Source organism: Hemicordylus capensis, chromosome 3 (genome assembly GCF_027244095.1).
Source record: "Hemicordylus capensis ecotype Gifberg chromosome 3, rHemCap1.1.pri, whole genome shotgun sequence".
Classification (NCBI taxonomy): domain Eukaryota; kingdom Metazoa; phylum Chordata; class Lepidosauria; order Squamata; family Cordylidae; genus Hemicordylus; species Hemicordylus capensis.
In genome coordinates, this window is record NC_069659.1 from 120,566,786 (window position 1) to 120,578,625 (window position 11,840).

General features: G+C 44.1%; 1 protein-coding gene across 1 annotated transcript; it reads right to left on the bottom strand.

Moving 5' to 3' along the window:
* Positions 1-2,754: 2,754 nt before the first annotated feature.
* Positions 2,755-8,183, bottom strand: LOC128351821 (claudin-10-like). The gene is made up of 2 exons (XM_053311768.1): positions 8,164-8,183; positions 2,755-4,009 (listed from the first exon to the last, which is right to left on the bottom strand). The coding sequence occupies exon 2, from the start codon at positions 3,988-3,990 to the stop codon at positions 3,019-3,021; it is 972 nt and encodes a 323-aa protein (XP_053167743.1). The 5' UTR covers positions 3,991-4,009; positions 8,164-8,183; the 3' UTR covers positions 2,755-3,018.
* Positions 8,184-11,840: the final 3,657 nt, after the last annotated feature.

Genomic DNA, 11,840 nt, shown 5'->3' on the forward strand with positions numbered 1-11,840 from the left:
ACAGAGGGGGGTGTTTGTGAGTAAAGCACAAGTGATGTCAGGTGTAGGCATGCAGCAACGATTTCCCAGCTAAAGAGAGTCTTCTAAGAAGACAAAGTTTTGTAGTGAAGTCTGCAGTGCACCAGTTCAATATAAGGGAAACCTGCACACCCAGCACCATTGGAAGAGTTGGGTTCTTGTCATAATAGAGAAGCTTCTCTAATGCCCAAGTTTGGTACAGCAGCAGGTGAAAGACCTAGCAGAGGGCTGCAATTGCAACATTTGCAGTGGTGCTGTCTAATAGCAAAGACTCCCAGTCAATGCAACCATAGATGCCCAACAATGCAACCACTGACCTGTACTTCCTCCCCCCTGCACTGTCACTCAAATTCCACCCTCTCACCATGCTTAAGTGTTGCTTGGAGTGACACTTAAAAAAAACAACCCATTTATATCCCTCTTTTCCTCTGAGGAGCTCAGAGTAGTGTACATGGTTATTTTTATCCTCACAACAATCCTGTGAAGTAGGTTAGGCTGAGACACACACGACTGGACCAGAATCACCCAGTGATTTTCATGGTTGAATGGGGATTCAAACTCAGGACTTCCTCGTCCTAGTCTAACACTCTAACAACTAAGCTATGCTGGCTGGGGAAAGATTCTGCCTGTGATTCAGAATGCTGGTGCCCCAGTGTGCTGTATCCCAGGGAGAATCTCCCTCTGAGTCCAGCATCTTTCACTTCATAAATAAGTTGAAAGCTTGAATATGGGCTGCATTAGCCTCTTCAGACAACATCTGTCTTCACTGTATGGCTCTGCAGTGGACTTCTGGGGATGCTGTGCCAGTGACAGCATCCATGGATATCTACCATCTGAAGATGGCTTATGTTGCAAGCAGTGGCCAACATGATCTACAGTTTTACAATGACAGAAGGAGGACTACAAAGGGGTGAGGGTCCACAAATGAAGCTTCTGTGTTCCTGCACCAAAGGCTTCGTTCCAAAGTGGACTGAACGGGGGGAGGGGGGGCGACACGCTATTTGCACATCTCCTCTGAAAAGCCCTGTCTGCTTGTATAAATCTGTCCCTGAGGGCTGAGCAACATCAGGAACATATTTATACAAGAGGACAAGACTTTTGGAAGGAAGAAGTAGGGAGGAGATGTGACAAGCACTCTCCCCTTCTGCTGCATGAAGAAGCCTTCAGTGCAGGCACACTGAAGGCTTCTTGTGGCCCCACAGCCTTCTTACCATTGCCAGGGGGCTGCAGGTCATATTGGCCACTATTTCTACACTGGTAAATTTTTATTCTAAATTTTAGTTAAAATTTAGTAGGGCCACCAGTGTTCAAATACAGACAATTGGAAGACAGATCTAGTATGCAGCCACCAGGGGACCCTCTTTGGCCTACACTACGGTATAAAGAAGATACAAGTGGGAGATTCCATGTATTTGGCACTGGAGGGTTGCCAGTTTTGCAACAGATCTTCGCTTTTAAGAGCTGTCTTAAAGCAACCTCAAAGTATTGTTGACAGGCAAAAAGCAGCTTTGAAAGCGAGGGCTAAAAGCCCTTCTCCCCACACTATTTGATTGGTTTTTTTCTGGTTGCTATATTTTTTAGAAAAGGAAGATGGAGGTACAATATTCCTTTTAGTGACATGCATGGTTTGGCAACAAGGTAGGCAAGATGTTAAGCAGGCCTTTCCAGGCATGCAATAAAATAAGCATCCACCTGGTTAATTTTTGCTTTTCAGACAGCTCTTTCAGGAATAGGGTCAGTATAAAATCTGACACTCCTTTTGGCACTTTTGTTGAAAACTAGTAGATTATTGCTCAATAGTTATTGCTCAATAGAACTACAATAACTGCAGTTATTGTTGAATAATACTAAGCATTGTGTCATTCAGCAACTTAGTAATATTTTGTATGATGAACATTTATTTGACTCTTCCTCCCTCTAGTGTCTGTTCTGTAGTGCAACACAAAATATGACAGATCCTAACCGGTACATTTATTCTGTTAAGTAGTTGCACATAGCAAACAGTCAGCATCCTCACTAACTGTGTGCAGGCTCTGTGTGCAAAGGTGGAACAAATTTTAGCCAATCTGCCCTTGCCCTGAAAGTGCTCATACAAACATATAAAACATACAAGAATATGTCCCTTTTGCCCCTGTGCAGCCCCCAAGGACATATTTATGTATATTAAACAGCACTTCTGGGAGAAGAAGAGATGGTGAAAATCAGCCCCACCCCTGCCCACTAGTGTTCCCTGTAAAAGGGATTCCCAGATGTGGTTGACTATATCCCATAATACCCAAAGGCCACTGCAGCTGAAGATGATGTAGTTGATAACTTCTGGGAATCACTGCTACAGGGAACATGGCCCCTGCTCAGTGCGGCTCTAGGTTGCATGCAATTTATGTGCTTTGCATGCAGGTATCTTGCACGCAGTACCTCCATATGGTTAGTGAGAACATTAGTCCATGGTTCTTATCATAAATATCATCTCGCTTTGTCTTTTCTAGCTTTAGAATCTAATTATCCCTTCTATCATTTTGGATAGTTAATTGCTTTCATTGGCAGATCAGCCAGTTAAATTGCTTTCATTGGCAGATCAGAAATTAAAGTGGTAATTTCATGATAGTTGGAACTCCCCACCCCCTGAATTGCCTGTGGTTTGGGTGTTCAGGCAGGGCAGTGATGTGACCGGGTGGCACTTTAGTTATCAAGGTATTGTACATTGTTTCATACTAATGAAATAACAAGAGCCAATCATGTGATTAAAATAGCTGGATATTTTTAATAAAAGGTGAGAAACATAAAACTATCAAAGATAATAGTAGCCTATACCATGAAAACAGCCATTATTGTTAACAGCACAAAAGTTATCCCCAAAGTATAAAAACAACCCCTACAGCAATAAACAAACAAACAAACAAACAAATATTCCTGCAACATAAACAGACCCACTATCCCTTTCAAAGGTTTCTATAACTTTCAAATGTATACAGCTCATGTCCTGGTGTGTTTAGAATCTGATTATTTAGATTCATCACCAACTGTTGGTTCAGTGTATGGAGTCACCAATACAATGTGACTTTCGGGCAGTGATGGAACAGGCTCCCTGGGATTGGTCACGTCTTCAGAGAAGTTATCCATCTGGAGAATCACAGATGGGTTTTCAATGTGTTGCACGTCCAATGGGCTCTCGATGGTCACAGAAGCAGATTCCTCTGGCTTTGGGGTTTTAGGCACTAAGGACAATGAACACTTTTGACAAAGAGTGGTTTCACTTGCCCTTGCAGATGCCTCTGTTGCCAGTGCTGACATTTTCTTGACTGCCAAATGGTTATTGCACAGAATAAAACATCCGCTCAAGATCTGGAAAACAGCAGAAATCAGCCCAATCGGAAGCGCAGCTCCAACATATTGGTATTCTGGTTGATGTGGTAAATGGAAATCTTCAGGGAAGAAAATTGGTGCTTCTGACAAGACAGAAACCATATTCCAAACAATTGGAATGAAGACACCTATTCCCGATGACAAATTTATAAGGCCTGCAATCAAAAAAAGGTTGGAAACATGTTTTCTCTGTTTTTGCTTCTTATATATATTTAAGAAGGCCACAGAGAGAAAGCCTGTTTGCACTGCCCCCGCAATGGTAGCGAGTACCATGAGATTCTGGGCAGCTATAATCTCACTGGGGAGGAAGGTGTGTAGGTTGCTGAGTTCTGTACAGTTCATGAGATTTTGCTCATCAACAATAGACGGAGCTTCATCAACACGGCAGGTCTCCCAAATCCCAATCCAAGCAATGCTGGTTCCACCATAGTGGTTACTAACGTGCCACACTCTCCACTGGACAAGGATTGCGGATGTCATACACATAAGCCATCCACTAAGGCTCAGGAAAAAGGCACAAAGTTGAAAGAAGCTGACCTCAGCCAGGCATTTCTTAATTTTTAATACTGCACCAGTTGATACTACGGTATTGATTACGACGTCGCCCATCTTGGAAACTGCAGATTTACTGGAAAAAACACACACACATATGTATATGCCATTATACACATGTAAGTACATCTTTTAAAGTTTGGACAAGGAATTGCACCAATAAGAACCCTGTTCAGCTTTGAACTTTGTTCTAGAACATCACATATCCCACCTGCAAACGTAAGAATGGAAGTCTGCTGCCTCTTCCATTATAAGTGTCAGGAACTGTTTCCCCACCTTTGAATGCAGACTTCTTGAAGCTACTTAAACTGCCCCACCACCAAGCTCCCAACAGTCCTTTTACAAGGAAGTAGAAAAGGCTCCTGGGAAAGCGGTCAACAGGTCAAGATTCAAATACTAGGCTGAAAGGTTACGTGCCCAGAAAAGGAGCGGATTCTATACTTTGAGCAGCATCTGCACCCACCCACACAGTTTTGGCTATATTGATTACTGTAAATGGTTTTGCTGCAGTTTTCTCTCACAGACATCTAACCAAAGTCACTGAGGTCATTCACACAACCAAAACCTGTGTTGTAGCAGGGTTTGGCAGGTGTGTACCATGTGCTCCCAATTTTGTGATTAAGCAAGGTAGGTGGAAACCCGGGTAGAAGTGATTCTGTGGAAACAATGTAGGAGGAAAACCTGGGTAGGGTTTCCCACAACCTTGCTTCCACACAATCACTTCTACCCAGGATTTCCTCTTTACCTTGCTCCTCACAACTGAAAATTGGGAGTGCACACAGTTCCCCAAACTGGGAAGAACCCAGTTTTTGATTGTGTGAATGACCTCAATGAATGGCCTAGGGGCATAGCAAGGTTGGAGTGGATTTTAAAATGGCCCACTCCCCTCACTGAAGTTCAGCTCATGAAGTAAATAAATCTTAAATGAGGCTGAATAGTGCTAAGAAAAAGTGTGTGTGTATGTGTGTGTGTATATATACACATACACACACACACACACCCCTATGTGCCACAATAGAATATCATCCTAAATTATTTTTTCCAAGGTTTTGTAAACTGTGGACGATGCAAGTCATTAAATGGTACTAGAGAAATACATGCTGTTCTGGTAGCTTCTGGTAACTTAACCCTCACATCAATTTCGGCGTATGATTACAACTGGAGGAAGTCTAGGCGGGTGCGTGGCTGGGGGAGTTAGTCATGTGACTAGCCTCGGTCGGGGGGGGGCAAGGCAATGGGCCCCAGACAACTCTCTCCCCTTGCCCTATTATAGTTACGTTCCTGGAATGGCCTTTTCTCAGCAGCCTTCAGTTGTTATATTTTAAAGGGTGTGGGGGAGGAGGGCAGTCAATCAGTCAAAAGAGAGGGAGGAGTTCACATATGCAAAGACAGGGAGAATGAATCAGAGGTAGAGGAGTGTAGGTTTAGCTGGACCAGAAGCAGCCTGGAAAGCTGTGAGTCCAAGCAATTGTTCTCTTTGGGAATCTGAGGCAGGATCAGCAGTTTTGCTGTCTGCAGCAGAAATCCATGGCATATAGAGTGTGTAACCAATTAAGCAGCAAAGTGATCCAGCCATTCATCCCACTAGCATGTCCTATTAGTAAAACAGACAACCTATATCCAAAGACACTGACCATTTCTTTCTGTTCAGAAGTTAGCTCTTCCATGGAGGAACGAGTGTCTAGACTGGTATGCTTACCTGTAAAAATGGTCTCATTGGGCACATTTCTGTTTTCACTTAGTGGCTGCAGTGGCAGAACACCTGAATGAGAATGAGAAAGTCCCACTGACCAACAGTAGAATGGCTGATAAGATCCCAGCAGGAACAGCAGCACCAACTCTCTGCTCTTCTGCCAGAGGCGTAACTAGGGAAAATAGCGCCTAGGGCAAGCACTGAAATTGCGCCCCTGTCCAAACAGGAATGATGGGACTTGTAGTCAACAATATCTGGAAATCCTTGTTAAAAGGAACACTGTACCATCTAGACATGGTTGTTGATCAAAACCTGAAAACATGAGCCATCTCTGTAAAAGACTTAGAACAACAGTCAGGAGTTATGTGAGGATTCCAAGTGTCATTTTCTCTGTCTCATCTCATTCTTTTTAAAAAACACGACTTTGTCCTAGAGGATCACCTGCCCAAATAGCCACTAGCAAAATAGGGGAAGAAGAAGGTGGTGGTGGGGTGTCTATAAACCAGTGAATGATTCCTGCCAGCCTTTGTCTTATGATGACTGTTGGCTCATGATGGGGTGGGTATATGTGCATTCACCACACCAGTGCTTCCTTTGACACCAAGAGGGAGGAGGATACATTGGTTTGCCACACTAGAAAGAGGCATTTGCAACAGGAGCAGACAGCCAAGTTCTGCCAGGGCCAAAACCAGCCCCTGCCAGACTAAGAAATCATTGTAATTTGCCCCTTCCTGTCACAAGCAGTGTGCTGTTCTTTTATTATTGACTCTAACTCTCAAATATCCCAGTCATGGATGGAAAAATTCAGGGTCAATTGACAAGAGACACATTTTCTACATGGAAGTTTCTTCTGTGCAGGTGTTGTGCAGAAACCCATGTGTAGTGACCGCCAGGGGCATAGCAAGGTTGGAATGGGCCAAGATGAGATTTTAAAATGGGGCCCCAGCCCCTCAAAGTCCAGGGCCTCCGCACATCCCAGGCCCCCAAGGATTTAAGTCTGATATCTCAAAGTAAGTATGCTGCCTGGAAATACATTTCACTGAATACACACATGCACACTTCACAGTATATAGTGATATACATTGAGTACTATATATTTAATGCCTAGAACACACTAGCAACGCTAATTATTAAAATGGCCCCCTCGCTGCAGATTAGCAAAGGAGACTTTCAACCATCCAGGGTGAGCCTATGTTTGTTTTCTCAGAATTCTGAACAAATTCAGTAAAGTTTGATTCCTGGAGGTTTTTCACACGAGGCTTTTAAAGCGCTTTAACACACATCTCCTCTGGAATGGAGGTGCTGCATTCACATGTTGGCCAGATTTACCCTGAAGTCCCTGCAAGTTATTGGAGAGAAGTTCACACACAAGAAAAATAAAATAAAATAAAATAAAATAAAAGCACAACACATGCTTCACAGTTCTCACTCAGACCTTCTGGGTTGCAAAACAACTTGAACATAAGTACATTTATAAATGAATGAGAGAATGAATGAATAAATAAATATTTGTTCCAGACGTTTTTGTAATTTTCTGACATGAAACAAGCCACTTATAGGCCTTAGATAGTTTTTGATTTTAAAGCCAGCACATTTCCCAGTCTGTTTTAAATGAAATATTCAGAGACTTCTCAGTCTCGCCCCACCCCCCATATCAGAGCCCTATGGCAAGCAGATCCCTCTATATGGGGGTAACCACAAAAAGGAATTCACAGGCTACCTTGCAAAAGCTGTGCTGGATGGTCTGGTCTGCTGCAGGGAGGGTCTGCTGCAGGGAGCTCTGCCAGCCTCCTTCCTGCCTTTCTTGGGGCCTGCCGAGTTCAGGCTTCAGGGAGGCCTACTCGGAGGCCTCTCTGGAAGCCCCGCCCAGCCAACCATCAGCTGAGAGGCAGGGAGAGAAGAGCTCTGCAGTTTGCAGGCTGCTCCGATCCTAGGCCTCGCTGCCGATCCTAGGCCGGAGCTGGAGGCAAGTGGCTGAGCGCCCTGGGGCTGGGCAGGTGGGCAATGGGGTGGGGGTGGCAGGGACTGGCGTGGCGCCCCCACATTGGTGGTGCCTAGGGCACGTGCCCTCCCCCCCACCCCCAGTTCTGCCTATGTCTTCTGCACTTCAGGGCATGTTGAATGTAGGAGGGGAAGTGATATTCTGCTTGGGTACTACAGAGTAAAACTCCCAGCTGACAAGAAGCAAGATGCAAACACCTGCAACTACATCCAAGAATCCCCCCAGGAGGGGGGAAATGGATAATCTGAGTTCTGCAAATAATTCTCATAGACACCTGTAAATTATTTGGGAAAGTATCATTATGTGGAATCAATGGAGTTACTTTCTAGTAATTTATTCCAAGCTTTGCCGAGGCCCTCTGCTTTCCCCCTGTGGTGGAGGTGAGAGAAAGGGGGCAGAAGGAGAAAACAAAAGCCCATGCAAGGAAAGGGGTGGCGGGGGCTGGGGGGGGGGATAGTAGTTTAACTAGATAAGTGCCAGAGTGCTCATAGACTGTCCTTATGACACCTGCGTCCAGAACCAGGAAATTACTTACTAGAAATTGCCAGGCCTTGCTCCTCCCAACTTTGGCTTCAGAATTCTCACTGGGCAGACTCAGTTATGCTTTCAGCTAACCCCCTTAGTTACTTTCAGCAAAAGGCACCAGTCCAGTATGTACCTGAAGTTTGGGGTAATACTAAAAAGACATCAAACATTTTAAAAATATACATTCTATGTGGTGAAAAACATAGCCAGCACGTTTTAGGAGTTAAAAATGTAAAGTGAGGTATCTCATCCATTTTGCAACAGGTTTGCGCCAAATTCAGAGAAGTCGTGCCTCTCATCCCCTAGTTGATGTGTTCATGATTTCAGAGAGATTAGGTGGATACCTTTCACTTTATAAGCAACAGAATGTTCAAGGCTTATAATGACAGAATGTTGGAAATACTCACCTGAACTTTACTGGCATGATTGTGCCACTATAATCCTCAGCATTCACCTCATGAAAATAAGGAGAAGGACGTGACTGTGTGCACATTATTTAGGGGGCATGGCTAAGGACAAGGGAGACTTGATGTGTGAGCACTGCAAGATATTCCCCTCAGGGGATGAAGCTGCTCTGGGTAAGAGCAGAAGGTTTGAAGTTCCCTCCCTGGCTTCTCCAAGATAGGACAAGATTTTTATTTATTTTTAATAAGACAAGATTTTTTTATTGTACCAACAAACTACCAAAGCATATAGTACGTTGCCAAAGCTTTACACACAAGGATTTGGAAACCAACAGGGTTATAAAGTGTATGCAGGCAGTACTGTAACTCGGGGATGGGGGATTACAAGGCACATCAGGTAATCGGGGGGGTGGTTTACGTCCAACGTCCATTTCCATAATTTGTCCCATTGCTGTTTAGAAGAGTCTTTTTGCACATAACCATACAAACTTTTCCTGAAGAGATTTACTCTCTCATCCACGTGAACCTCTTGGTCACGTCTTCCCTCCCTATTCCTATGTAGGAGCTGTTGGAGATGAACTTCCAGTGCATAGTCCGTTTGCACCAACTGTCCTAATGACCACTAGGGGCATTGGGAGTAGAGACAGTGAGTAAGGGTCTCCCTAACTGACCCTATTCTATGACCCCTGAACTGACTCTGCAGCACTTCCTGTGCTGAGTCACAATCCTTCCTTTCCTCCTCGAGAGCAGATGGAAACACCTCTCTCTCTCCTTACCTATCCATTATGTAGTCCTTTAGATTAGATATAGGTCTTTCCTATCTACGTGTATTTAACCAATAAATATTTCGTGTTTAGTCATACAAGGATCTCCATGTGTTTTCTCTAAATAGCTGCAATATCCAAACCATCCTCTGCTACCTACTCTGTAACTGGAGTGTGTGCTCATTCCTTAGTGCTCTGCTGCTTTACATATTGTGGGTAAAAATCAACAACTTCTAACGGAATTGCATAAATGACATACAGGTTTACTAACCTGATTACGAGAAGGGGAACGTTCCAATTCCCTAGTATGAGGGCACCTGTTCCATCCCGTTTCCTTGAAGGTTTCTTTCTGGGACCTTGAAAAGAGGTTCTATCGCTCAAACCCGAGGTTAGTTCTTCCCAAGTCTGTTTTTCCAAATCAGGCCACTCTAACAACTTGCTTACTCCCTGCCACACTCTTTTGGCTACCACACACTCTTTTAAGAAATGTGAATGGGTTTCCCTGAATGTTTTGCCTAGCTCACTAGCTTTCTGTTTACAGGTAATTTTAGGGCACTCTTGCTGGTCCTCTGGGAGCCCTAGCTTAGCCGCATTAAGCGGTAGTACTTGGTGGTATAAACGCCACCTCGTTTCCCATAAATGGAAAGGGACCCTTTTCTCCTTAAAAAGAGCGATAGGGTGATCAGGTTGCAACAAGTACTGTGAAGTGCGGTGTTTGTAGTGTTTACGTTCTAAATCAGGTTTTTAAAAACCCACTTCTAGAATCTCTCCATAAATTGTTTTCCTTAGCTGCTTAACTTAGAAGGATCCTTTAAATAGATCCGGTTCAACCTTCCATTTTTTAAAGTGTGAACAGCATTTTTTTAAAAGTGTGAATAGCTGCCCTGCAAAATAGGGTTGCAGGGCAGGTAGGGCTACGCCTCCCCGCTCAACCTCCTTAAATGCTACCGCATGGGCAAAAGGGAAGGATGCTGTGTGCCATACTAGACAGAACTATCTGAAGGAGATCGAGCGGAGGAGGGTAGACTACCACCAGGTTATGCACCAGGGGTATCACTTAAGTGCAGATTTAAACTGCTTTCTGGTACATGGCAAGGCTCCATTTTTTCCACATGGTGATTTTAAGCATTACTTTTTCTTCCCAATCTGTCCAATTTCCCCTCCAGTCCTTTTCCTTAATCCCATATTCAATCCCCAAAATGTTTACTGTATCTACCCACTTCAGCTTGAACTCTTGGGCCCCTTCGCTTTTACATTCAGAGAAGGGTAGGCACGAGAGTTGCTGGCGTCCAGGGTCCATTTTAACAAATGCACTTTTGTCAGCATTTAATTCTGAACCCAAGATCTTGCCATATTCCCAGAAGAGGTCTAGTATAACAGAGATTTCATTTTCATTTGATAACAGTAATGTAACATCATCGGCATGAGCTACAAATTTTACCCTAAACTCAGAATGCGGTTCTGAGTGGACAGGTGGTTCAGCTATCCCATCACTCTCCCTCCTCCTCCCTCCCGGGAAGATCTTGCAGGGTGGACGGATAGAGACCGTGAGTCCTCGCAGATTGGGTTCTCTCTGTAATGGGCTCAGTGGGCATCCTTGGCGGACACCCAAATGCAAAGTGATCGGGTCGCCCCGCCATCTATTAATCTGCGCTGTCACCTTTGCATTCACATAGAGCAGCTGTATCCAAGTAACGAAGAAGGGTGGTATACCTTTAGCTTTCAACAATGTCCACAGGTCATTGTGGTTCACTTTGTCAGAGGCCTTAACTTGATCCAATAAGAGGAGGTGACCTTTCCAACTATCATTCTGTATAGAGTAAAAAAGTTCTCTCAGCAGATACAATGCGTCTGTCATCTTTCTTCCTGAGATGGTGCTTGTCTGCAAGCTGTGGACCAATTTAGGGGCAACTTTCGCCAATCTATTATTTAGGATTTTGGCAAAGATTCTATAATCAATATTTGTGAGGGTTATCGGTCTCCAGTTTTGTCGTAAAGTGGTGTCACCTTTTGGGGGGGGCTGGAATTAAGAGGCTGTCCCCAAAAGATTTATTTAAACACCCATTGTCTAGGACAAAATTAAATAATTTTACTAAGACTGGTAGTAGCTGGTCTGCATAAAACTTATAGAAAGGCCATGTCAGACCATCAGGCCCTGGGGCCGCTGTGTTCTTTCCCGCTGAGATAACTGCTCTGACCTCTTCTATCGTTACAGAATGGGTCAAAGAGCTTTTCCCCCCTCAGTGAGGGAATAGCTGAGACCATATTCATTCAGACTGCAGAACCTATCTAGATAAGATTGAGAGTCCTTTACAGAAATATCCTTCAATGCATACAAGTTTGTATAAAACTGGGCCATGATCTTTAACATATCGTGGGGGTCGGCCTTTAGTGGGCTACTTCCATCCGATCGCAGGCCTTGGGATGTCAAACTAGATGCATTCATCTTGTCCTTTGCCCACTCCCCTTTTTCAACTACAGACCCTTTGAAGCAATACAACTTATTTTCTAAACGCTTG